This window comes from Talpa europaea (assembly GCF_964194135.1).
Source record: "Talpa europaea genome assembly, chromosome: 6".
Classification (NCBI taxonomy): domain Eukaryota; kingdom Metazoa; phylum Chordata; class Mammalia; order Eulipotyphla; family Talpidae; genus Talpa; species Talpa europaea.
The window spans coordinates 99,844,207-99,871,724 of record NC_140072.1 but is presented as its reverse complement, the minus strand read 5'-3'; the positions used below and the strand labels follow the sequence as shown (position 1 = coordinate 99,871,724).

General features: G+C 36.9%; 1 protein-coding gene across 1 annotated transcript; it reads right to left on the bottom strand.

Moving 5' to 3' along the window:
- Positions 1 to 27,187, bottom strand: MTRF1 (mitochondrial translation release factor 1; the record flags this gene model as incomplete). The annotated part of the gene is made up of 9 exons (XM_084235237.1): positions 1 to 114; positions 7,780 to 7,878; positions 12,348 to 12,484; positions 15,272 to 15,389; positions 17,111 to 17,283; positions 21,575 to 21,682; positions 21,882 to 21,963; positions 23,656 to 23,747; positions 26,779 to 27,187. The coding sequence occupies 9 exons, from the start codon at positions 27,185 to 27,187 to the stop codon at positions 1 to 3; spliced, it is 1,332 nt and encodes a 443-aa protein (XP_084091363.1).
- Between the last annotated feature and the right edge of the window lie 331 nt (positions 27,188 to 27,518).

The following is a 27,518-nucleotide window of genomic DNA, read 5'->3' as shown; positions in this document are numbered from 1 at the left end:
TTATTTTGGTAATTTAAGAGTTTCATCCAAAAATTCAGTAATGGCTTCTTCATCTGCTGATTGAAGCAATTTCTGAATTAGATGATCCAGGCACTTCTCCCCACATAGAAATTCCTGGTGAAAGAGAGAATTATTAGGAAAACTATTTTCTGCAAATAAAGGAGAACAAAACAAACAATTAAGTGATATTTTGGTTTTTTGCAGTCATTATTTATTTTTAAAGATTTATCTTTATTTATTTTGCATACAAGAATTGGGGTGTGGGCCAGAAATGCGGGGGGGTCAGTGGATTCACCAGAGACAGAATGGGGAGCAGAACAGACAGATTTACTGAAATACACTACTGAGGGGTACAGAAGGCAAGACAGGAGAGGTCACTGGGCCATGTGGGTTAGCTCCCTAGCCGGGGATAGAACTCATGCTGCAGTAGCTGGTGATAGCTTGATAGTGCTGAGACTTTAACCCTTGAACCACCAGGGAGGCCCTGCAATCATTATTTAATAGCAAAAAGCTTACCAATGTAGTTTTACAATGTTGAACACAATTGCATACTTGGGATAATTCCTAGTTAGTGTTGGCTTTTTATATAAAAAATGAATCCAAAGAGTAATTGGAATTATTCTCTTTTAAAAATTGTTTAAGGGCCTCCCCGGTGACGCAGCGGTTGAGCGCTGGGTTGCGAAGCTGCCCACGGTCTCTGCGGCGCCGGTTCGATCCCCGGCTGCTCCCCGGCCACCAGAGGAGGGTCCCACATGGCGTGCAGACCTCTCCTGCTGCCCGCTGCCCCCCTCAGCAGTGTACTTCGGTCCTTCTGCCTGCTCTGCTCCCCGCTCTGGCTCTGGTGAATTCTCTCACCCTCCCGCGCTTCTGACTGTGCCCAGTGCATGTATAAATAAACAAACAAATAAATAAAAAAAAAATAAAATAAAACATGCCTCTATAAAAAAAAAAATTGTTTAAATTAGCATTTTGTAGGACTTGGATTTTCTAGGACTTGGATTTCCCAACTACTCTGAGAAATAAAACAAACAGATCTGAATCAACTTTTGAAATTTACTACCTCCCTCTCTTTAAAATTCCTTTACTTGACTTTTCTCACAACATTATTTTAGGTTCTCAAAGTACTTCTGAAAGGACATGTTTGTTGAATCACTTCTCCTCTTGTACCCTAAAAAAAAAATAATAAGGCTTTTTATTCTGTACTGAAAATGGTACCCAAGGCAAAGAAGACTGAAATAACTGAAAGACTTCATGCCCCAGGCACTTGCTGCCACGTCAGTGTGTGTATCACTCCCTGCCAATGTCTGCCTCACCAGTCCCCCTGGACTTGGCTCAGAAAAAGCCTCCCCTGACTATTCTAGATCACCTTTCTCAAGTCAACCCTCCAAATTTAAACTATTCAATCCGTAAGTTGTATCATAGTTCCAGTTTTTTTCTTAAATTGAAAATAAACTGTTTTTAAAATCTAGAGATGTATAATCAATAAATATTTATGTTGAAATATTTAGGGAGCCAAGTGTCTTAAGGGCTGCAACTTTTTAAATGGTTAGGTAGAAACACAGGTATATATATAGAAAGAAGAGGTGGAGGAGGAAGAGAAGAAATACTGCATCTAGATTTAGGGTTTCCATTGAACATCTGCTTAAAATTTTCAAAATAAAAAGTTGAGGAAAAAAATTCTGTTATGTTTAACTCCAAATAATTCCATTGAGTGAAAACCCACTTCCGTTAAGAATTCCCTGTTGTCTTCCCTGCAGTTCCTCTCTGAAAAATTGACTAAAATAATGACTTCAAGTATCTTTCCTGTGTTACAAAAGTTTCCTGTAATAGGGTTGCTGGGATTAGTGAATTAGGATAGTTTCACATTTTAGAAATGCTCCAAATCCATATATTGACTTAATGGAAATTCTTTAATGTATTATAGAAATGTAGAGAAAGAGATTTTTAACATAGGCATGAACTAATCTTTTATATAAAGTTTTTGTATGTTCTTAAAGTTATACTTTATGTTAAGTGTACAGGTTTCTCAAACTACAGGTGGAAATATATCTTACTATCTTTCTATTCCACAAAACAGCAGCATATAGCAAATCTCAGTTCAATTTTTAAAATAACTGAAAGCAAAAGCATATGATGAGATTTAAAATTAAGATTTATACCATCTTGGGCCCTCCTGGTGGCATAGGCAGTTGAGCGCAGCACTGTGAAGCTGTTCGCAGCCTCTGCAGCACAAGTTCGATCTCCGGCTAGGGAACTACCCACATGGTGCAGCAGACCTCTCCTGACTTAACCGCAGTGTATTTTGTCAGTCTGCCTGTTCTGTTCCCCACTCTGTCTCTGGCGAATCCTCCCACCCTCCCGCACATCTGGCCTGTACCCTGGTTTTTATATAAATAAAGAAATCTTTTTAAAAAGATTTATACCATCTTGAACATAATATGAAAACGGCTTATAACATTAGTGTGCCTGGAGGTCAAATTATGGTATTACCAAGGTGATTTTATCATTTGGAAATTACACAAAAAAGATTATTTCTCTCACTGATGATATCACATTTAGATTCAATTTGATGAACAGACTGCTAGAGATGCCAAGATCAAAGATGAATGAGATGTAGTTCCTAACTTTCAGAAGCTCATAATCTAGTGGGAAAGCTAGGGAAACAGATAAACCTCACAGCACAGTGCAAAAAATTAAACAATAAAATGAGGAGCCATTAATTTTGACAAGAACAGGGCATCAGTGAAGAGTTCAATCAAAAGAATGAATATGGAGAAAGGAATGGAAACAAAGCACATTTAAAGGTCAGGAACAAGGGGAAATTGCAGTGTCACCAGGTATGAGAGAGACTAGACAGGAATCTACATAAGGACTTTGAGAAACACAACAGAAACGCAAAACTTTATTACATGCTAGTCTGTGCTTATTATCTAGACAAATGAAAATAAAAATAAACATTACCCTCAAGGGAATTCATAAGAATAGTGGGTGATCTCATAGAACTCAAGAATAGAAATGAATTAGCTGCAGACACCACCCTGGGAGTGTAGGTGGGCCTCAGGAATGAATGTGGGGGTGCATATCATCAGCCCTCTTTCCATACAGTTCTCATTTTTGCTCCTTTCAATAATATCAGCTTCATTCTCTCATAAAGACTGTGTTCTTTCCATGGCTAGAAATGTGGTTTCTAGCCTCTGGTAAATTTTACATATTTCAGTTTCAGTCACCAAAAGAGAATGAATGATTGTCTTTGTCTCCGGTTTAAAATCCTGGGACAAAACTCATTGGCTGGGGCTTGTTTGAATTCCTCCCCAAACAAATCAAATCTTGTGTTTGCTTAGGATCATGATTATGTCAGAACATAGCAGCTCCACCAGGAACTAGGTGGATGAACTAGGGAGGTCAGGATCTAGAATAAGGGAGGAAGAGCGCCAAGCAGAATGCCCTCCTAGCCTTCACTGTTCTGCACAGAGTTTAATGTTTTATTACAATTATAATTAATTTATTTTAAAGATTTATTTTTATTTATTTAAGCACACACGAACTGGGGTACAGGCCAGAGGTACAGAGGGCTGAGAGGATTCACCAGAGATAGAGTAGGGAACAGAACAGCAAAGTGACCAAAAGGAGCAGCGGGCAAGACCGAAGAGGTCTGCTGCACCATGTGGGTTAGCTCCCTGGCTGGGGATCAAACTGAGGTCATAGTGGCTGGAGATGGCTTTATAGTGCTGTGACTGTAACCCCTGTGCCATCAGGGTGGCCCTATAATTAATTTAAGGCTATTTTCAACCTTTTTCCTTTCACCAATGCATCAACAGATGCTTTCTTTTCAATACGTTGATTAATGATTATTAGAGCATGATAATATCACTTTCCTTAACTATTTCTAAGCCCGGCATGTGAATTTTGTAGTAATTTGTTTGTATTTTGGGCCTTCTTGGTGGCGCCGTGGGTTCAGCATTGTGAAGCTGTCCGCGGCCTCTGCAGTTCGGGTTTGATGCTGGCCTGGCCGGCTGGTGAGAATCCCACATGGTGCAGGAGACGGCTCCTGTCGCGCCCACTGCTCCCCTCAGCAGTGTATGTTGGTCCTTCTGCCTGTCCTGCTCCCTGCTCTGTCTCTGGTGAATCCTCTTATCCTCTCTCGCCTCTGGCCTGTACCCCAGCTCTTGTATAAAAATAAATAAATCTTAAAATAATAATAATAATAATAATAATGATGATATGTTTGTATTTATTAGGTCAAACTAAGATATTTTATAACTCTAAATGCTGGTTATCCCACCTCTGTTGCATGACTGAATACTATACAAAGCACCTCTTTCATGTGCCCTTTTAAAAGATGTTATGGGTCATAAGAATGTGGCCATCTCAGGGAAAACCACCACTACTACCAGAAAAGCTACTGAAAGAATATGGTGTAATTAGAAAGTTACGGCCAAACATGTTTGGCTATTACTGTGTGCTTCCTAAGGAAAGGGAAGTTAGTAAATACTTTCTTCTCTTCAACACAGCTGTTACATTCCTGTGCCTTAAGATAGCCTTATTGCTAAGAAAATAGAGGAAGTGGCATAAGATACAAAGAAATTTCTAAATGTGTTAAAAACACAAATATTTCCCTTATAAATTTAGAACTTTCATTCTGAGTACAGATGAGAAAAAACTGAGTAAAGGAGCTCCAGGAATCACATGGCACCAAGGAAAAGAATTAAAACCTTTTGTCTCCTACCTTTTCCAGGTAGTCCGTCATTAAAATTGGATCACTTTTGCTTTCAATGGAAGCAAAATGGACATTTTTCTGTGTTTCTTCATTAATGTTTTAATGTCAATGGTCCCAGTTAGATGGGATTTAGTTAGGTTTATGTTTGAACTATCTTCACAAGGTCTTTCCCCCAACAGCATAACTGTAACACCTAAATCTAATGAACACATACGGTGGCAAGCATAATTTTAAGATGTACCCTTAAGTACAGGCAGACTATGTGAATATGTAGGAATATCACTCCAGCAACGAGGTGACTAAGCAGATTAAAACTGAGTTAATCAAAAGGAGTATTATCATGTTGGGCCTCATCTAAATAGGTGAGCCCTTAAAAAGCTGTGTGTGAGTCACTCTTTCCTTCCCTTACTGTCTGAAGATCCACTGTCATCATGAACAACACAGCAACTAGCTGGACCAGGAAGTTCATGAGCAACCAGGGGCTTCAGTGACAAGTGGTCATTGATGTCCTTCACCCTGGTAAGGCATCAGTATTTAATACAGAAATTCAGGAAAAACTAGCTAAAATGTACGAGATGCCCCTGCTATCATCCTGGTATCTTGATTCAGAACCCATTTTGGTGGTGGCAAGACAGCTGGCTTTGGCATGATTTACAATTCCTTGGATTACACAAAGAAAAATGAGCCCAGGGCCTCCCCGGTGGCGCAGTGGGTTGAGCGCCAAGCTGTGGTGCTGTCCGCAGCCTCTGCAGCACAGGTTTGATTTCTGGCTGGCCAGGAAGCAACCTACAAGGCACGGTAGACCTCTCCTGTCTTGCCCGCTGCTCCCCTTTGCTGTGCTTTCTGCCTGTTCTGTTCCCCACTCTGTCTCTGGTGAATCCTCTCACCCTCCCTGCCTCTGACCCATACCCCAGTTCTTGTATAAATAAATAAATCTTAAAAAAAAAAAAAGAGAGAAAAATGCTATTGTTTAAAAAAAAAAAAGAAAGAAAGAAAAATGAGCCCACATGTAGACTTGCAAGGCATAGCCTGTGTGAACAGAAAAAAAACAGGGCCTCCCCAGTGGCGCAGCAGTTGAGTGCTGGGCTGCAAAGCTGCCCGCAGCCTCTGCAGCGCTGGTTCGATCCCTGGCTGCGAGGCGAGGGTCCCACATGGCGCGCAGACCTCTCCTGCTGCGCCCGCTGCTCCCCTCAGCAGTGTGTTTCGTCATCTGCCTGTTCTGTTCCCCGCTTTGTCTCTGGTGAATTCTCTCACCTTCCCCCCGTTTCTGACTGTACCCAGTGCTTGTATAAATAAATAAATCTTAAAAAAAAAAAAAAAGAAGTTTAAAAAAAAAAAAAGAAAAGAAAAAACAGCAAAAAAAAAATTTCAAGCAAAAAAAAGAAAGGAACACAAGAACAGAATGAAGGAAGTCAGGGATTGCAAAGGCTGGTAAAAAGGAGTAAAGATTCTGCAGTTACTTTATCTGTGATGATTGTGTAGATTTTTCTTTTTTTTTTTTTTTTAAATAGAGGCATGTTTTATTTATTTATTTGTTTGTTTGTTTGTTTGCTTATACATGCACTGGGTACAGTCAGAAGCACAGGAGGGTGAGAGAATTCACCAGAGCCAGAGCGGGGAGCAGAGCAGGCAGAAGGACCGAAGTACACTGCTGAGGGGAGCAGCGGGAGGCAGGAGAGGTCTGTGCGCCATGTGGGACCCTCCTCTGGTGGCCGGGGAGCAGCCGGGGATCGAACCGGCGCCGCAGAGGCCGCGGGCAGCTTCGCAACCCAGCGCTCAACCGCTGCGCCACCAGGGAGGCCCTGTGTAGATTTTTCATGAGAAGATTATAAATTAAAACCTTAAACAAAAAAGGTAAGAGCAAAAAGGTCTGAGTCATTCCTACAAGAGATTCCAAGTGAGATGGGATTCATGGAGGGGACCGTATAGCAAATTGCAGGCAATCTTTACCAGTTAAAGGGAATGTAGCTCAGATTTATGAACTATGATAAGCGTGAGATAATAAATAGGTATTATTTTAAGTCGCTAAATTTATTACACAGCAACAGAAATCTGACATATGTGTATTATCTATATTGTATATATGTTAATACATCGTGATTGAAAAACAGGATTTTGGAATTTAAAAAATAACTGTTTAAAACTGACATAACGACCATATTTTTTACTACCAAACTAACACAAATATATACAAATTTTAGGGTATTGATTAACATAAACTGGCTAATGATTTAAAGTTACTTGGTAATATTTAAGTTATTACTCAACAATTTGATTATACTTTCATCAAAAATATGTTCAACGTCACTTGCAATCAGGGAAATGCAAATCAAAACTACAATGAGATACCATCTCACACCAGTGAGAATAGCACATATTAAAAAAACTAGCAACAACAAATGTTGGTGAGGATGTGGAGAGAAAGGAACTCTCCTGCACTGCTGGTGGGAGTGCAAACTGGTCTAACCACTATGGAAAGCTGTGTGGAGATTCCTCAACCTACTAAAGTTAGAGCTTCCATATGATGCAGCAATTCCACTCCTAGGTATTTACCCAAAGGACACAGAAACATCAATTCCAAAGAACACCTGCACCCCTATGTTTATACAAGCACTGTTTACAATAGCTAAGCTTTGGAAACAACCCAAAATGCCCAAAAATAGATGATAGGATCAAGAAGATGTGGTACATATACACCATGGAATATTACTCAGCATTCAAAAAAGATAAACACATGCAATTTGCAGCAACATGGATGGCGCTGGAAGGGGTCATGCTCAGTGAAATAAGCCAGAAAGAAAAAGAAAAACACCGGATGGTCTCACTCATAACAGGAATCTAGGAAACCTAAATATGGACCAGGAAAAAGAATAACTATAAGAAAGAAAAAAATCAAAATCAACAAACAACTATGAACCAGAGACACTCTTTGCGGGGGAGGGAAAGGAGGGATTGGGGTCAAATCGGGGTTGCAATTGTATGGGGAATATAAAAATAAAAATAAAATAAAATAAAATAAAATAAAAAAATAAAGATTCATAAAGCATACTCAGTAATATTACCTTAATATCCCGAGTTTCATATGCTATCCTGTGGTCAGTGACTCTATCCTGGGTGAAATTATATGTCCGAATTCTTTCTGACTGGGCTCTTGTTCCCACCTGTGCCAAACAAAATCATGTAAACAAAATGACAAGGAACACAAGTGGACGGAAGTTAATATCTAAGATTACAGTTTGTAAAATTTAGTTATAGAATAAGAATTATTTTTGTGTGTGTGTTTCAAACACTAAAAACCAAGTTATCTTTCTATACCGAATAGTTCTTCCTCCTAGTTTCTACAGTGCTCTCTTTGATCAAAGCAGAAAATTCTGACATTTTGCAATTTAACAAACATTTCACGGGAACTTACAATCAGCCAACCTTTGATACAGACCCTGGGAGAGAAACTAATTTCAGCCCATCCATTCTCTAACTGCTCACTTTGAATGGTTTCAAGGATCTATTATATCTACTATACAGATAAATTCTATTATCTATCATTCAAAAATTCCTTGTTTTCACTTACATTCCTGTAAACATCTTCTCATTCATTTTCTACTTTTCTGGTTAAATTGTGTTGCCCAGCTTAGACTTCCTGATACAGTTTTCTGATACATTTTCTTCTTTACCAAGCAGACACAACTCAACTCAGCATTCAAAACACTTCATAATGTGGCCAATTTTCCCAGTGTTATTTCTGAAAATTATGTGAACCTCTATTATGCCACTTATTATAGCATACCATTATTATGTGTGTGCTTAAGTCTGCTAAACTATCATCTCAATAGAGGCCCTTTCTTAATACTCTACTACCATTTGTGCCTTTCCTGGTCCCAGCAATTGAAATATATTATCTTCCTTCTTTGGGACCCCATATACTTGGACACTTCTTCATGGTATGCACAACTTGCCTTATACTATAGTTGTTTGTATTCTTAGTCTGCTCATCTCCCCTATCTCCAGAGTACACAATACACATACCACTCTTTCTTATACATTTTAAGATTAAAAAAAAAAAGACATTTCAATAAACAATATGAAACTAAACTCTTGAAGAGCTGATAATCAGAATTTTTAAATATTAAAAACTCTAACCTCAAATATACTAAATAAGGAATTATGCATTTTGGAATATTCCCCAGACCATCCATTGTACAACCAACCAGGTTTGGAAACTACTATTTCAAAGGACCAAATTAAGGCCCAGGATTGCATCCAGACATTCCCTACTCTGGGGTAGGGCCTAGATATTTACAAACTTCTTTAGGTGAAAAGTGGAATGAGAGTTGAGACCTTGGTATAATACTTCCACATAAAAGCTGCTATCTACACTAATTGAAGAAAAAATCCTAAACATTAGAAATAACTGAAAAATTACATACAGGTGGTATAGGAGACAAGGTTTTTGTTTTTTGGCACCTCAAGCCAGATTAAAGAAAAGAGAAACACAATTTGCATATGGCCATTCTTGAATACTTACCTTAAAAACTACTATGTAAAACATCTGATGCCAAAATGTCAAATGACAGGTAAGTTTCTATGTGTTTTATTAATTCAAATGTGGCAGAACTGATGATGCTTCTTATTACTTACTTGCCATGAAGTAATGGTTTTTAGATGAGCATCCCTATTTCCAAATGTATATGCTGATGTTACTCCACAAACTGGGAGTACCATAAATAAAGCATTACTATATTATTTATCCTGACAGTTTTATAACTTGCAACTGAGAATATGTGGGTAAGGAAAGCTGAAAGGGCAAAAGTGTGAAAAGCCCGGGACATCGAGGCAAAAAGGATAATTAATGTTTAGCTTCGTACAAATCATTATTCTAAAAAGGTCATAAAATTGTCTAAATTTACTGTAAGTCACCTCTCTGGAAATAACACAAAACACAGTTATTTGGGGATTCTACTTTCTCTTTCAACCACTCTCAAAGACAAACTTTACCTTCTTAGAATGTAAATCATACTACTTGTTTTACTTAAAATAATGACACCTTTACATTGCTTAGAGCTTCTCTAATTATATTGTCTGAGTAAATTATAATGTGCATATATGTAGTAGACACCAATAAGTACAATAAGTACCCCTTGTTCCCAGATTCCAGCAGTAAAATTCACTGTTACCTGTCTTTTACAGTTCTATTTGTTTCTGATCCTACATAGAGTTATAATAGAAACAGTCTTTAAATAAAAAAATCTAAAAATCTCTTTATTTCCAGAGATTTGTCTTTTAAACCAATTTCCTCTCAAGTCAATTCTCATATAAACCCTGGAGGGAAATAACTGGGAAATAATTTTTAGTTTATGTATGTCATATATTATTTGTAAATTGGCATGTCCAAGTTTAGCCATAATCTGTCAGTTTATATGCATTCAAATTATTGCTTGTTCAATTCCATTAAGATCTGGAACAAGACAAGGATGTCCACTCTCACCACTGCTTTTCAATATAATACTGGAAGTCCTAGCCAGAGCAATAAGACAAAAGAAAGACATCCAAGGAATCCAAATAGGAAAAGAAGTCGTCAAGCTATCACTATTTGCAGATGATATGATAATATACATAAAGAACCCCAAAAACTCCACAGAAAAACTAATTCAACTCATCAATCAGTTCAGTAAAGTGCAGGATACAAAATCAACACGCAAAAGTCAGTAGCCTTCCTATACACAAACAATAAATCTGAAGAAGAAGAAATCAAAAAAACCATCCCTTTTTTTATTGAAACAAAAAAAATCAAATATTTGGGAATAAATCTAACAAAAGAGGTAAAGGACCTATACAAAGAAAACTATAAAACACTGTTAAAAGAAATAGAAGAAGTCACAAAGAAATGGAAAGACATCCCCTGCTCATGGATTGGAAGAATAAACATTATTAAAATGGCCATCCTTCCAAAAGCAATATACAGATTCAATACTATTCCAATCAAAATTTCAATGTCATTCTTCAAAGAAATAGAACAATTATTGATGAAATTCATATGGAATCACAAAAACCCCTGAATAGCCAAAGCTCTCCTGAAAAAAAAAGAAGGGAATGGAGGCATCACACTCCCAGACTTCAAACTATACTACAAAGCCATAATCATCAAAACTGCATGGTATTGGAACAAGAACAGACATACAGACCAATGGAATCGAATAGAAAATCCAGAAATAAACCCACAGATTTATGGTCAACTAATCTTTGACAAAGGAGCAAAGACTATGCATTGGAGCAAAGAAAGTTTGTTCAATAAATGGTGCTGGGAAAACTGGGTCGCTACATGCAAAAGAATGAAGCTTGACCACCACCTCACACCATACACAAAAATCAACTCAAAATGGATTAAAGAACTAGACATAAGACCTGAAACCATAAAATACATAGAAGGAAATATAGGCGAAACACTACGTGATTTGCACATCAAAGACATCTTTACAGACACATCACCCAAAGCAGTGATAGTGAAGGCAAAGATAACAGCTGGGACTACATCAAATTAAAGAGCTTCTGCACAGCAAAAGAGACAATAACAAAAACAAAGAGAAACCCCACCAAATGGGAGAACATTTTTGCACCCAACACTAATGATAAAGGACTGATCACAAAAATCTGCAAAGAGCTGATGAGATTCAACAACAACAAAGAAAATCATCCAGTCAAAAAATGGGCAGAAGAGCTAAAAAGAAGCTTATCTGAAGAGGAAATGCAAGTGGCCAACAGGCATATGAAAAAATGTTCAACATCACTTGTCATCAGGGAAATGCAAATCAAAACTACCATGAGATACCATCTTACACCAGTGAGACTGGCACATATTAAAAAAACTAGCAACAACAAATGTTGGCGAGGGTGTGGAGAAAAAGGAACTCTTCTGCACTGTTGGTGGGAGTGCAAACTGGTCCAACCACTGTGGAGAGCTGTGTGGAGATTTCTGGACCTACTAAACATAGAGCTTCCATATGATCCAGCAATTCCACTCCTAGGTATTTACCCAAAGGACACAGAAACATCAGTTCCAAAGAACACCTGTACCCCTATGTTTATAGCAGCACTGTTTACAATAGCTAAGCTTTGGAAACAACCCAAATGCCCAAAAATAGATGACTGGATCAAGAAGATGTGGTACATATATACCATGGAATATTACTCAGCATTCAAAAAAGATAAACACATGCAATTTGCAGCAACATGGATGGCGCTGGAAGGGGTCATGCTCAGCGAAATAAGCCAGAAAGAAAAAGAAAAATACCGGATGGTCTCACTCATAGCAGGAATCTAGAAAACTTAAATAAGGGACCAGGAAAATGAATAACTATAAGAAAGTGAAAATCAAAATCAACAAAAAACTATGAACCAGAGACACTTTTAGGGGGGCGGGAGGGGAGGGATTGGGGTCAGAATAGGGGGGGGCTGCAATTGTATGGGGAATATAAAAATAAAATTTATTATTTAAAAAAAAAAACAAATTATTGTTTGTTTACAAATGAAAATGTTTCTCTAAGATATTACCATTCAATCAATAATAAATACTACATTTGCCATCTAGAATGATGACTTTTTGTAGCTATTAAATTATTACACTAAATAATCTTACCTGCAGTTTTCTAGCACTTTGTTGTTGACACTTGTCTTTTTCAATAATCTGCTGGTAGAGTCTAGCTCTTAATACACGCAAAGCTATTTCTTTATTTCTTATCTGTGATCGTTCTTGTTGACATTCTACTACAAGTCCTGAAAAATAACAGGGATCAGAGGTAAATTGCAGCTTCCACAAATCAAATTTAGATAGAAGTGAGGAACACTTTAAAGGGGGAAATATGCATTGGGACAAGATGACAAAGGATTAAAAATATTTTAGACTTAGCACACTTTGCAAATTTTACCTGCGTTACGATAGTAATAGCTGTAGATGGTAGTTAGATTCTGATATCTAAAAGAGATATTTCAGATTACAAGCAACATCTGTAGATGCTTCGCACTCCCCCCCTCCGCCACCCACCCGACCCCACCCCAGGCACTCTTTAATTCCCAGAGCTCTGCCTCTCTGTCCTTGCTCATTCAGACACTGCCAAAGCTCAGCAAAGAGCAAGGTACTGCCACCTCTATGCCATACTGCTCTAGACTGTCTTATTCAAATAGCACTCACCTTTTCCCCTTTTTTCCCCTTTCAGTCACCAACACAGAGCTGATCTTTTCTTTTTTTTTTTTTTTTGTGGGACCCTCGCCGGGGGCCCGGGAAGGAACCGGTGCTGCAGAGGCTGCAGGCAGCCTCGCAGCCCAGTGCTCAACCACTGAGCCACCAGGGGAGGCCCCAGAGCTGATATTTTTAAAATAACTTTATATACAGAAGCGAATGAAGCTACTTAAAGTCTCTAAAAGGAAGAGTTTATACTGAATCTGTTCCTCAATAGTTTGGGTTCTAAATTCAGCTAGTCAGCACATCCAACTATATACATGTTTTGGCTATCCAATTTCTGGATTTGGGTGGGTTTAATCCACACTACATTACTAGCATAAACCTAGTCCTGAAATGGTGATCCCTGGAGCTTCAGGCTGTTCTATTCTTAACTTTGTAACAACTACAGTGAGAGTCTTTGTTCAATCCTGTTCACAAAATCCAAAAACTATTAGCTTAGGCCAGCTGCATTCATATTGTGGTAATTATTTTGCTGAATGTTTCAGAAATTTAAATTTTTGTAAACTCTCCAAAGAAGTTTTTATCTTTCAGGCATTTGCCTGGTGTTCGCTTTAATCTAGTATCCTTTTTCTCTACGACCCAGAATAATATAAAAATTTCCATTTCAAGATGGCCAGATATTCATGAGCTTTCATTCAAATGCTTGCCAGCTGATTTTGGTCAAAATACCTTCACTACTCCTCTGGCTTAAGCCAGAATGTTTAACTTAAAACTCTTATGTACTAGCTCAGTAATAATAAACTAGTTAATAAACTCATTACAGAGGAGTATTCAATCCTAAATATTCTCTTAGGTAGGAGTAGAGGATTTGGGGAGAGGAGGGTATGTTGAGTAACGGAAGCCCTATTTAAATAAGTTACTGGGATTGTTTAAAAACTATAAAATGGCTTTGGAATAATCAGTTTTTTCAGTATTATTTCAATACACTACAGGAGATTCCAAAATCTTAGATGGTAATAGTACTAAGTGAGCATTTAACATATATTTTCTGTATAACTAAAATATCTTTTTGAAAGATTTATAGTTATTAATGAGAAAATATCATGTTTTTATTCTAAAAAGCCTGCCCATTAAATTTTTTTTAAAGATTCCTGAAATTGGGATATTTTTTTACAATCACTGACTTGCCGTAGCTTAATTGTCTATTTTCTTAATTGGCAGTTAAAAGAAATAATTTTTTATTTTTTTAATTGGCAGGTTTTTTTTACATTATTTATAGTTACAGTGATTTTCTTTACTGATCGGTTCTTAGATTAGATGAAATAAATTATCTCTTAAATGTTCAATAAAAATCCTTTAATCTTAAAGTATAGGATGATATAAAAGATTAAATCTGATTAGGAAGAATTAGAATTATCCATTACCTATAATGGAAGAAGGCAAGTGCAGGGACTACAAAGGCCCACTCTCCCTCACTAAGTGGTAACAAACTAAAGAGGTCACTTTAAAACATAAAATATTAATTCGTCTTCATCCTTGTTTTGATCATTTTTTAAAAAAATAACTTTTCCCTGTATGAACATCTAACTATACTCCTATAATACTATTCCTCCAATGGTAGAAAACAGAGCTGTTATAGAAGCAGTAGGTTAGAAAAATTGTGACTCTTCAAGAATCTGTGTGCAAGGAGAAAATGGAAAAATGACATACAGTTCTCACTTTCAATTTTAAACAGGAACATAAATCCCAACCTCAGGATCTTGGGGTGTAAGAAACTAAAGAAAGATAGAGTTCTCTTTGTAGTAGACATTGAAATCATGGCAAGCCTCAAAGTATGAAAAAAACAGACTCAAACAATCAATTGCTCATAATTATGTGGATTCATAGGAGTTAGTGTACCTCCACATGTCTTGCCTAAGGCAAGGTTTGAGAGGAAGTTAAAGGTTTGAGAGGAAGTTAAAGTTAAAATATAAGTGGCTACAAAATAATTTGGCCCAAGGTAAGTTGGCAACAGAAATATCAGTTACTTTGTGCAAAGTACTTTCTGGCTGCCCACAGCATAATTTTACAATCTTTCAATATGTTTTCAAGTATTTTGGCTCATTTTATCAGAATTTTTATTGTCTTTTGCTCTAGCTTTTCTCGTTTTAACTTTCCTCTTAAACTAATTATTACTGAAATGGACTTCTTATAACAATTTCCAATACAGGCTTTGGATGAAACTCACTAAGTACCTAGGAATTCATGGCTTTAATAGGTAAATTATAGTAAGGGTTGTACAAGGTACCAGACACTAAAACAGTACTATATCCTTCCAAATGTTTTATGAGACTTGGAAAAAGGGTTAAAAATACAAAAGTAAACCTGTGAATTTTGCTTACCTGTGGGGACATGGACAAGTCTGACAGCACTATCAGTTGTATTGACATGTTGCCCTCCTGCTCCTTTGGCTCGAAATGTGTCTATTCGCAAATCCTTGGGGTCTACTTTCACATCTACCTAGAACAAAAGGTATAGCATATAAGGTCAATTCTACACTCAACTTTAATACTATATTTATTCCAAGATTTCTCAAATAAAATATACTGTTTTGTGTTGACATATCATCACCATAAAATTATGAAATAACTTACATGAAAGAAAGAACCATAAATTCTCTATTCTAATGGATGTTATTTTTAACACTGAGTTAGGATACTATGAGATCAATGAGTTTTATAATCTTTTAAGTTTCATCATCCATCATCCCACAAAGCTACATAGGATAGAATATATCATATATATAAGACCTTTATATATTTTTATACATGTAAAGTTGATCCTCATTATTCCTGATTTGGTATCTGAAAATTCACCTAATCATTAAAATGTGTTCCTCTAGGGCCTTCCCGGTGGTGCAGTGGTTGAGCGCTGGGCTGCGAAGCTGCCCGCAGCCTCTGCAGCACTGGTTTGATCCCTGGCTGCCAGCGAGGATCCCACATGGGGTGCAGACCTCTCCTGCCATGCCTGCTGCTCCTCTTAGCAGCGTGTTTCGTTGGTCTGCCTGTTCTGTTCCCTGCTCTGGATCTGGTGAATTCTCTCACCCTCCCGTGCTTCTGACTGTACCCAGTGCTTATATAAATAAATAAAATTTTAAAAAATCTTAAAAAAAAGTAAAAAAAAAAAAAGTGTTCCTCTAAATCAGTTATTGTAGCACTTTTACAGTCATATGCAGACAAGTGCAAAGCACAAAAAATTTAACTTGCTTCATATACACATGTTCCCAGCTGAAGATGAACAAGGTGACACTCTACTTTCCTGGTGAAGATCCTACAAAGTAGCCAAAAAACAAAGATGAGAGGGGGCAGAGTCCTGCAGTACAAAAAGCCCAGGGCTAGCTGGAAGGGATCTGAATCCCAACCATGGTACCTGTTAGTGAACAGCCTCAGGTAAGTCACTTGATGCTTCTGAACCCCATTTTTTCTTTTGTAAAATAAAATAGAATCTATCAGAATGGACTGTTTTAGGATTTGAGATCATAATCTATGGGATACAAGTATAGAAATATAGCTATTTATTTATTTGTTTCCACTAGGAAACACTAGGTTCCTTATGTGCTAAATCAGAGTTCACCATGACATTATAGAACATTATGAGAATCTGTGGTGTATGTGTGTGTGCTCATACATGTACTTATTAGTGAACTGAAGAGACATCCAAAAAGATGTTTGTGTTCTAACCATGGGAAAATTATTTGGGAAGAGTCTTTGTGGATTTAATTCAGTTAAGATGAGATCAAAGGGCCTCCCTGGTGGCGCAGGTGGTTGAGTGCTGCACTGTGAGGTTGTCCGCAGCCTCTACAGTGCAGTTCAATCCTGGCCTGCCGGTGAGAATCCCACATGGCGAAGCAGACCCCTCCTGTCTGGCCCGCTGCATTGTATTTCTTCAGTCTGCCTGTTCTGTTCCCCGCTCTGTTTCTGGTGGATGCTCTCACCCTCCTGTGCATCTGGCCTGTACCCCGGTTCTTGTGTAAGTAAATAAATCTTTAAAAAAAAAATCAACAATAGAGGTCAGGGATAAGTGGGGCAACTTTACCGGGGGGGGAAGAGTTAAGGATTTCCCAATAGAAACTGTACAATTCAATCTGAAACCCTGAAATCACAGATTTTCCTAGAAGCTAAGCTTCTCAATACAATGCTCATTGATTAAGATGAGTTTTCATTGCAGCTTCACAAGGTTACCTCATCTGGCTGAGGAAGAACAATGACTGACATTGTTCCTGTGTGAATACGCTGCATCCTTGATGACAGGCCCACCTCAGGGATTCGCTGAACTCGGTGGATTCCACCTTCATACTTCAAATGCTTATAGACATCATCACCGGAAATTCGGGCAGCCGCATGATGCAACCCACCTAGGAAAAAGATATTATCTAAAAATATTAATGAATTATACTTTGAAAGAGGTCAGGATCCTAAGTGGTTCTTAAGCTAAGGTCTAAATGTAAGGTTAGAGGCTGAGATGAAAACATATACAAAAGTATATTTTCCCAATATAAATGTAATTACAGAAAGGAGCATATCAAGATATGATTTATGATTATCTCTGGGGCATAAAAGAACAGATATTTTTATTTGTATTTTTTTCAATTTTTTTGTTTCTAACTTTCTATAAAGACAAGTTACTTTTTATCAAAACGCTATTAGAAAAAAAAAGCACACTGGAAGTTTTCTGCATTAAACTATCCTATGCAATCTTAGGCAAATATGATGCCTTACATTAAAGATACTCAAAAAGATATTATTAATTTGATAATAATAAATAAATTTATAGGTCTTCCCAAGTTTCCAAAAATCTACTGAAATTTAACTTTTGCTTATCTGTGGAGCAGAGAGATTATCACAATAAAATCTTAACACCTAGGCTAACTTCTTTTTTTTTTTTTAAAGATTTATTTATTTATGCATACAATAACTGGGGTGTAAGCCAGAGGTGTGGGGGGTGAGGATTCACCAGAGAGAGTATGGCACAGAACAGGCAGATCTACTGAAATAAACTGTTGAGGGGAGCAGTAGGCGAGACAGGAAGGTCTGCTGCGCCATGTGGGTTGCTCCCTGGCTAGCCCGGGGATCAAACTTGTGCTTCAGTGGCTGGCGATAGCTTGAGAGCATTGTCTTTAACCCCTGTGCCACAAGCGAGGCCCTAGGCTAACTTCTAATTGGACATGTTTTTTTTAAAAATACATTTATTGGGCCTCCCCGGTGGCGAAGCGGTTGAGTGCTGGGTTGCGAAGCTGCCCGCGGCCTCTGCGGCGCCGGTTCGATCCCCGGCTGCTCCCCGGCCACCGGAGGAGGGTCCCACATGGCGCGCAGACCTCTCCTGCCGCCCGCTGCTCCCCTCAGCAGTGTACTTCGGTCCTTCTGCCTGCTCTGCTCCCCGCTCTGGCTCTGGTGAATTCTCTCACCCTCCCACGCTTCTGACTGTACCCAGTGCATGTATAAACAAAACAAAAAAACAAACAAATAAATAAATAAAACATGCCTCTATTTAAAAAAAAAATACATTTATTATAAAATGCTATATAGACATAGAAACCATATGAATCATATGGATGATTAAAGAATTCCAAGGTCAAGAAACAGGTCACAGTTATCTGAAAAGCCCTCCTATATGCCCCTTCCCAGTTACAATCCCCTCCTTTTCTCACAGGTAACCATAATCTGGACTTTCATTCTTTCTGCAGTTATAATTTTATTACCTAATACTCAGCCCTAGGCACTACTGTTTAGTCTTGTCCATTAAAGATTTTGATGTCTTTTAAATCTCATAATCTATAGGTTTGATTCTTTCATTTCCTACAAATAGTCTGTTGAGGAATTTGGGCTATTGACCTGTAGAATTTCTCACTGTCTGGCTTTGCTGATTGTATTTTCTTTGTGCAGTTCAATCTGTTCTCTGTATTGGCTGCAATTTGGCAGTTAGATCCAGAGACTAGATGAGCACTAACTAGCTCAAGTCCCTTGGAAATACTACAGGGGGCATATAACATATAATTGTTTCTCTTTTTAGGGTCTTGACAGTCTTTGATGCTTAATGCATCATGGAAATTGTAAAATGGTGATAGTCTAATTCTGTAATTTCTTTCTCACTTATTAGTTAAAATACATTTATAAAGAGACACTTGTACTCTTATAAAATCCTTAACCTAAACTACCTTTTTTTGAGTGAACTCCACTAAGTGTTTCTGGCACAAAGTGTTGCTATTAAAAAATGTTGATGGAAATCTCATTTTATTTCCTGTATAAGTCACTGGCTCTTTTTTCTCCATGTCCAAAATATTTTTTTTTTCTTTTTAAAAAATATCCAATAATTTTACTGAGTATGTCTTATTCTAGTGTTGGTCATTTTGGCTGGATATCTTCATATGTGCTTTTTAAATATAAGGTTTCAAATTCATTTTTTCTAATTCAGAAGCGTTTTCTTAAAATATAGATGTTAGTATTTATGGCAGGCAGCCTCAGAGATGACCCCAGTGATCTCTGCCTCCTGGTATTTACCTTTAGTACCCTCTCAGATAATCTGACAGTATTTTCTCCAAACTAATTATAATAAGTAAATCAAAATTTAAAAATTATTTTTATAATTTTAATGAAAAAAAGACTTATTCTTTGTCTTTGATTTTAAAGTTGTATTAGTGAAATATTTCAATTTTCCCCTTTTTAAAAAAAAAGCTCTTTATTTAAAAAAAAAATCTTTATTCTACCAGTGACTTAGTATATTTAAAAGAAAGGATTCCCACACATTTTTTTAGGTATGCTCTATATACCTGGAACAAAATCGCTCTTCTTCATTTATTCTTAATATTAGATATTATCTCTGTGCTAACAGCCATCAAGTATGTCTCCTCAATTCTGTTCTCTCACCAAATCTGGTTACATAACTTCAACATTTATTGAATATTTCTAAGTGAATGCTCGCCATTACCTCAATCTACATAATTCAAAAACTACTTACCATTATTCTTCCCAAATGAATTCTGCCTTCCAACTTCTATTCCATTCAATGGCATGAATGAATGTCAAAATCTTCCTGGCTAGAAAGATTAGAACCCCTTGAGGTTCATCTCCATTGTGTCAGAATAGACTAGTGGGATACAGTGGCTCTCAATAAGACAGACTTAAATTCAATCCTAGGATTGCTATAATTATTGTGTGAATTTGGGTTAGTTCATATTCTCTAAGCCTAGATCTTCATCTATAAAATGGGATTAACAGTATGTATCTCAAAAAAAAAAAAAAAAAAAACCTCACAGGTTAGAGGATCAAATAATCTATATTGCATATAAGGTATCAGGCAAGCAACAGCCCTTCGGGTATTTAGTCAGTTACCAAATTTTGCCCATTCTTCCTTTAAAGGTTTCTCACACATTTCCCTACTCCCAATTCTAACTCTTAGTCCTACCTGAACTATTCTAATAACCTCTCTGCAGTCTGCCTTAAATATAGTCTCTTCGATCTATCCTGCATACTGTTATCTAAATAATCTTACATATATATACACACATATGTATGTCACATCATATTGTAATTAATAAAGTCTTCAATAGCTCCTATTCCTTAACAATCAAGATCTGTTCAGCTTCTAAGGCTGTTAAAACTGTACTCACTCAAAGCTATTTCCTGTTACTTCCCATCACAGTATACTCCAGATAATCAGCTTTATTATCCTCATTTACACTAAGATCTTTCCCACCACCATGGTGTTGCTCAGGTGATTTCTTCCCTTGGCTGTTACTACCATTCCCTTACCCACTAGCTATATTTTTTTTTTTTTAGATTTATTTATTTATTTATTTATTTAGACAAGCACTGGGTACAGTCAGAAGCGCGGGAGGGCGAGAGAATTCACCAGAGCCAGAGCGGGGAGCAGAGCAGGCAGAAGGACCGAAGCACACTGCTGAGGGGAGCAGCGGGCGGCAGGAGAGGTCTGCGCGCCACGTGGGACCCTCCTCCGGTGGCCAGGGAGCAGCCGGGGATGGAACCAGCGCTGCAGAAGCTGCTGGCAGCTTCGCAACCCAGTACTCAACCACTGCACCACCAGGGAGGCCCCCCCACTAGCTATATTTAAAATCTGTACTGAGCACAACTTACATCAACTTTCAGACGAGTTAGGGGGCAAAGAGAGGGAAAGAAGATTACTATCAGATTTTCTGATTTAACATACTTGAGTATCTTAAAGTTTAAGAAAATGCAGTTATCATTATGTTGTACAATTTTTATCAGCCCAACAAAAGTGGAAACTTTTTGAAAATAAAGACAAATAATTTTTTCTGTGTTGCCATGAAAATCTACTACATCATTAACCACATAGTTTAACTAGTAATACTTTCCAACTGTACCACATAAATAATAAAGTTCTTTGGGATAAAAACCTTAATTTATCTTTGTAACAAAAAGCAATGCTTTTCAAGGAAAGGTGTATATATATCCTCTCCAGTGAAATTTTCTATAATTCAGATTTTCCTTCCTTCCCTCTATTCTACTAGCTAAGAATTCACCTATAGTAAGCTACTGTCATAGTATTTGATGAGCCCATGTCACATTATATAGTAGATATAGTGAAAATGTTTTTTAAAAAAGGACAAAATGATTCTAATCAAAATCAGAAATAAAATAATTTTCAGTATCATCTATGGATGTGCCTACCATAGTCAGCTGGTGTATAATTCAGAAGTTCAAATTTCCAGTGCTTAAAACGTGAATAATTCTGGTACATGTCAAATACTTCCCGGGTAAACTGTTGGCAGATATCACCTAAAAGAAAATACATAAAATATCCAGTCAGCAGAAATGTCTAAGAGAACCATTACTGGGTATAATAAGCCCCTTAGGAAAGGAAGAGTAACTATTCCAAAGTGAAACATATTTAACCGACTTTTACAGTAATAGCATGTCAAATCAAGGTAAAATGTACTATTTTTCAGATCATTCATAGTGGAATTATTTTACAGACCTCCAGTAGTTCTTCCAGATGTCACCTCTAAAATAACATCATTTTTGTCGTACTTCTCCTTTGGCACTAGAATCTGGAAAAGCTGCAAAAGGAAAAAAATCAGCTTTAGTGTGCATACTTTCCACAGCATACTAATATACTTGAACTTAGATAAAAGGACCCCAAACATCAAAAAAATCAGTAATTAACAAAATCATATAGCATCCCAATGAGATCTAGTCCTAAGATACTGTAATAAGTAGAACTAATTAGACCTAAAATAAGTAATCAACAATTCATGTTAACAATGAAGTTACTTTTCATGATATTCTCTACAGTACTATCATATTATCTTAATTTTCTAAAATGCAGAAGTTTAGATCAAAGTCTAGAGCGTTCCATTCAATTTTCTTCAGATTTTGCCTCTTATTAGTTCCAAACAATAGCTTCTTTCATCTAATAAATGAAGTAAAGCTTTGAACACCTTCATTTGCAGAAAATGAGGACTCTCATATATGAATGAGTATTCATAAATGACAGCAGACATCAGGCCATGTGCTGTATCTTTTCAGTGGAGTCACTCAGTTTAGACTATGTTGAGCACTCCTAACAAAAGGCTCAAATTGTTTCTTGGCTGTCACAAGGAAAAAAGGGGCTTTCTAAGGGCCCTCTTTGGTGGCACAGGGGTTAAAGTCTCAGTGCTATCAAGCTCTCACCAGCCACGGCAGCATGAGTTCCATCCCCAGCCAGGGAGCTGACCTACATTGAGCCAGCAGACCTGTCCTGTATCACCTGCTGCTCCCCTGTACAGTGTATTTCAGTCAGTCTGCCTGTTCTTCTCCCCACTCTGTCTCTGGTGAAAACTCTCACCCCCTGTACCTCTGGCCTACACCCCAGTTCTTGTATGCATAAATAAATAAAAATAAATCTTACAAAGCAGGGAGGACTTTCTAATAAAGAAAGTAACCAACTTCCTCTCGGAAGAAAAGGGAAGCAATTTGGTTATTACTGAAAGGTCTTTCAAATCAAACAAGCACCTACTTGTTACCACTCCCCTTATTGTCAATATTCAAATACTCCATCTCTGCTAGAACTGACACAGTCTGCAGGAGAATTAGACTGAGTCAGACGTCTTACTTCTGCCATTGATTAGCTAGTTAAATCAGTGGTACAAAATAACTGATACCTTTGCCTCACCTCCCTCAACCTTTCCAGAAGCCCCTCAACTAGATTCCCAGAGTAGGGAAGACTGAAGGTAAGGGTGACAAATATGACAGAGAGGAACATGATTATAGTTCTGTTTTTCAATGTTTTAGACAAGTCATTCATTAAGCTAGGAGCTAAAGACTTGTGGTAATTAACTGTCATTATATCCTTCAAGTCTCTCCATTCTATCCAGTTTGCAAATTCTTTAATCTTTAATTAAAATCACTCCACTTTCTAAGACATAAAACCTTGACCAAAAAAACTTGACAGTCCCCAATGGTAAATGAAATTTATCAACCAATGTTCCCTTTCTTGAAAATTAATAGATTCAGCTTTGTAATATATTTTTGCTTGGGGTTGGGGGTGGAGGTGTATATGTGGGGAGTGGGTTGTTGTTTTTATTCTTTGACATCATAATTTCTTCCATCTCATTTTGTAGCAAATTACAGCACTAAAACAGCTTGATCATTTATTGTAAAAGACTTAAAAACTGGTGTATGTAAAATACTTCAGTAAAACATTGTCTGCCAAGGACAGTATTCCCTTATATTAACACCTACTGAGATTAGTATACCTCTCAAAAACATACCTCATTGTATAACATGTTGATTTTTTGAGCAATGGTTTGCCTTTCTTCCAAAGCAAGTTCTTGTAACTGTTTTTCATCTTGTTTAATTAGACCTATAAGACAGCAAAAATAGATAATGGTAAAAATTTCAAATACAGAGAAACTCCTAAATATCTATCTTATCTCTGTCTACTAAAATTTAGTTTAGTTGTAAAGGAAAGGGATAAAAGAACAGATAGATATAGTTGAAAAATGTCAATGAGTGTTTGCTAAGTATATCCAAAACTGTCTGTGAGAAAAGAAGTATGATCTTGCTCCCAAAAACTTGTGATTTGAATGTCTGCAAAAAATTATAAAAATTAGTGATTAGTCAAACAGTTTTTAAAGGTTAATTAAATATGAACTCAGATAAGGTAAATTTGATAGTAAATTGACGTTATCACTTTCCTGTCTCAAGATAATAGCGACTACTTAGTACACTGAGTAATTTAGCATAGCTACAGTCAGAAGTAAAAATGCATGTAATTTTGCAATCTCTTAATATGTTCACATCTAGTAAACATTTTTTAAAAACAGTGTGAATCGGGGCCTCCCTGGTGGCGCAAGGGGTTAAGCACCACACTATGAAGCAATCCGCAGCCTCTGCAGCATGAGTTCCATCCCTGGCCAGCCAGGGTGCAACCCACATGGCGAAGCAGACCTCTCCTGTCTCGCCTGCTGCTCCCCTCAGCAGTGTATTTCAGTTCTGTTCCCCACTGTGTCTCTGGTGAATCCTCTCATCCCACTGCATCTCTAGCCTGTACCCCAGTACCTGTATGCATAAATAAATAAATCTTTAAAAAAAAAAACAATGGTGTGATTCAAACAAAATACATCTTAGTAACCTTTGCTTTATGGAAACAATGGTTCTTTTCACATCATTTCAAACTCTTATGATGCAAAATTGTACTCGGTTTGGAGGTCAGACTACAAGTGGTAAATTTATTGTAATCATCTAGGATGAGATATAATGAAGCTACAAATAATGGGAAAAATAAAAGGGAACTCATGGAAGAGACAAACGCTACTGGACTCTGAATTATTGTGCAGTGGATAAGAACAGAGTTTTATTGCCATGTCTTGACTGACTTCAAGTCAGTTTTGACTGACTTCAAATCCTTGCTCCTCTCCTGATTGGCTGAGCAACCTTTAGTATTTCAACTTCTCATCTCTTTCTTCAACTATAAAGTTGGGATATGAATAATAATTCCTATCTCGTAAGGTTATTGTGAACATTCAAATGAAATAATATTTGTAAAATATTTAGCTTATACCTGGCTCAGTAAGAATCAGTCCATGTAGCCATTATCACTATTATTATAAAACAGCGGAATTGTAAATCAGGAAGTGACTTTAGAACCAATGTTATCCAATCTAGTAATAGGGAAAGATGTTATTTCAATATAATTTAGAAAGCATTTAGTAAACTCCTATTATTATTACTATTGCTTTCCCAAAACTAATTCATAAATTGAGTGGCCTTATGCAAAGGAGTTAAAGGTTAGGTGGGATAATTCTGATGCCACTAACAGTAGGCAGGGAAATGTAAGGCTTAGGGCATCCAGGAGTTTACAAGTGTAACTTGACTGGCCTTGACATTTCATACTTCTTTAAGGCTTTATGAAACAGACTGGAGCACAGTCAAAAATTTAGGAACTAAAAGGCAACAGCAAAATTAGGATAAATATTGAATACAAAATGAGCCCATTGTGCTTTTCTCTCAGCTTCTATATATTTTGAAAAAATTTCCTGAGAGAAAAAATGTTAAGGCATATTTCATATTAAGAAATACTAAACTTAAAAACACTCTTCATATCATAGACAAAACTAACTCAAATAGATCTAGATGTAAATGTAAGGGCTAAAATTATAAAATACTTGGAAGAAACACAGATGTAAAACTTTATTTCCTTGGATTATTTAACAGCTTTAGCTATGACACCAAAAACAAAAGCAATAACAGAAAAAAAGACTGGACATCATCATACTTAAAAAGTGTGATACTTTGGGCAACCCAAAGAATGGGAGAAAAGTTTTGCAAGTCATGTTATCGGATAAGAAACTTATAGCTATAATATAAAGAATCTTATAACTGAAAAATAAAAACTCAATTTAAAAGTAGTCAAATGGTCTAAACAGTCATTTATCCAAAGATGATATACAAATGGCCAGTAGGCACACAAAAAGATGTTCAACATCATTAATCAGGGAAATGCAAATCAAAATCACTATAAAATATCACTTCATATGCACAAGGATGACTAGAATCAAAATGGCAGATTATATGGGTTGGCCAGATGTGGAGCAACTTAAACCTTAAGGTGAAGAGTTAACCTCTTAACTTGGCATGTAAAAGGATGCAGATGCTTTGGACAAACAGTCTGGCAGTTCCTCAAGAAGTTAAACTTCTTGATCTAACTGCGTCTGAACAAGAAATTGAGAGGTCTAAAATATCATAGGAGTCACAATCTATGTCTAAACAAAATCATGTACACAAATGTTCATAGCACTATTGCTTATAATAATGAAAAACAATATAATTCAGCAATAAAAAGAAATGAATTCAAATTCATATTATAATATATGCACAAAATTCTATCATATTGAGTTACTTTTGTATATGATGTCAGAAATACAAATTCATGTTATAATATAGATGAATCTTAAAAACAATGTTAAGCGAAAGAATCCCATCACAAAAGGCAACATGTTATATGACTCCATTTACATAAAATGCCTGAAATAAGTAAATCCATGCAGACATAAAGCAGACGAGTGGTTGCCTAGGGCTGGTAGGGAAAGGGGGAGTAGAAAGAATCAACTAAGGAGTTCAGTTCTTTTAAGACCTCTAAGCTATAGGAACTGTATCTATGACACTTCTATCTAGGATAGAACTCAATAAAGGTCTGCTCATAAATTAAATCACCAAAGCAGTTAGGTCTAGTAGCAGTTTAACTTTAGTAGGTTAAATACTTCACCCAGAACATAGTACTGCCCGCATAAGTGTAGAGCTTATTTGTAGGTTTTTTAACAGACTGAGGTCAGCAAAGCTTTTCAACTTAGGAAATCAATTCTGTAATGGTAAACACAATATATTTTACCTACTTGTACACATTGAATCTAATTCTTCAATTGTTTGTTCTGCTTCTTGAATTTCTTGGTAAATGGCTGCAAGTGGTGCCAACTCAGCATGTCTTCGATGCAAGGACTTTCGGTCCCCTTCGTCCACAGAGAGATGCTGCAAATGCTGATCAAGTGTTTGGTACTCCTTACTCAGGTCTTCCATATACTTCTGTAGTGCTCTATGCTTCCTGGTATCTTGATGACAACATCTCTTGGACAAATTCTTCTTTAACAGATGATAGAGAATGCAATTCCTGTTTTGTCTAAAAACCAACAGCCTTGTATCAAGATGAAGCTGTGTAAATTGATGAGAATGAGGGTGGATGTGGCATTGGTGGTGACCATTAAGAGATGGATGTCTAAAAAGCCAACCAAACAGATGACGATTCATCTCAGCATCTGAAATATAATAAACATAATGTGAATAAAAAGTAAACTCTACAGATGTAATAAAGCTGGAAGGAACTTAAGAAATATTGTTTAGTTCACTGCCTTAGTCAGTTCCAAACATAGTCCCCAAATTCTGTAACCCACCAAAAAGGAAATAATTCTTCAAACCTCTGAATATAACATATTAAAATAAATGACGACAGCAGTTCCCTACCCACTCAATAGGCACAATTAACAAAATGTGTATAGTGTAACTAAAAAATATATCAGCAGAATGGGTTAAATTTGTTATTTTCCAGAAAATATCCAGAAATATCTAGAACCTAGAAGTA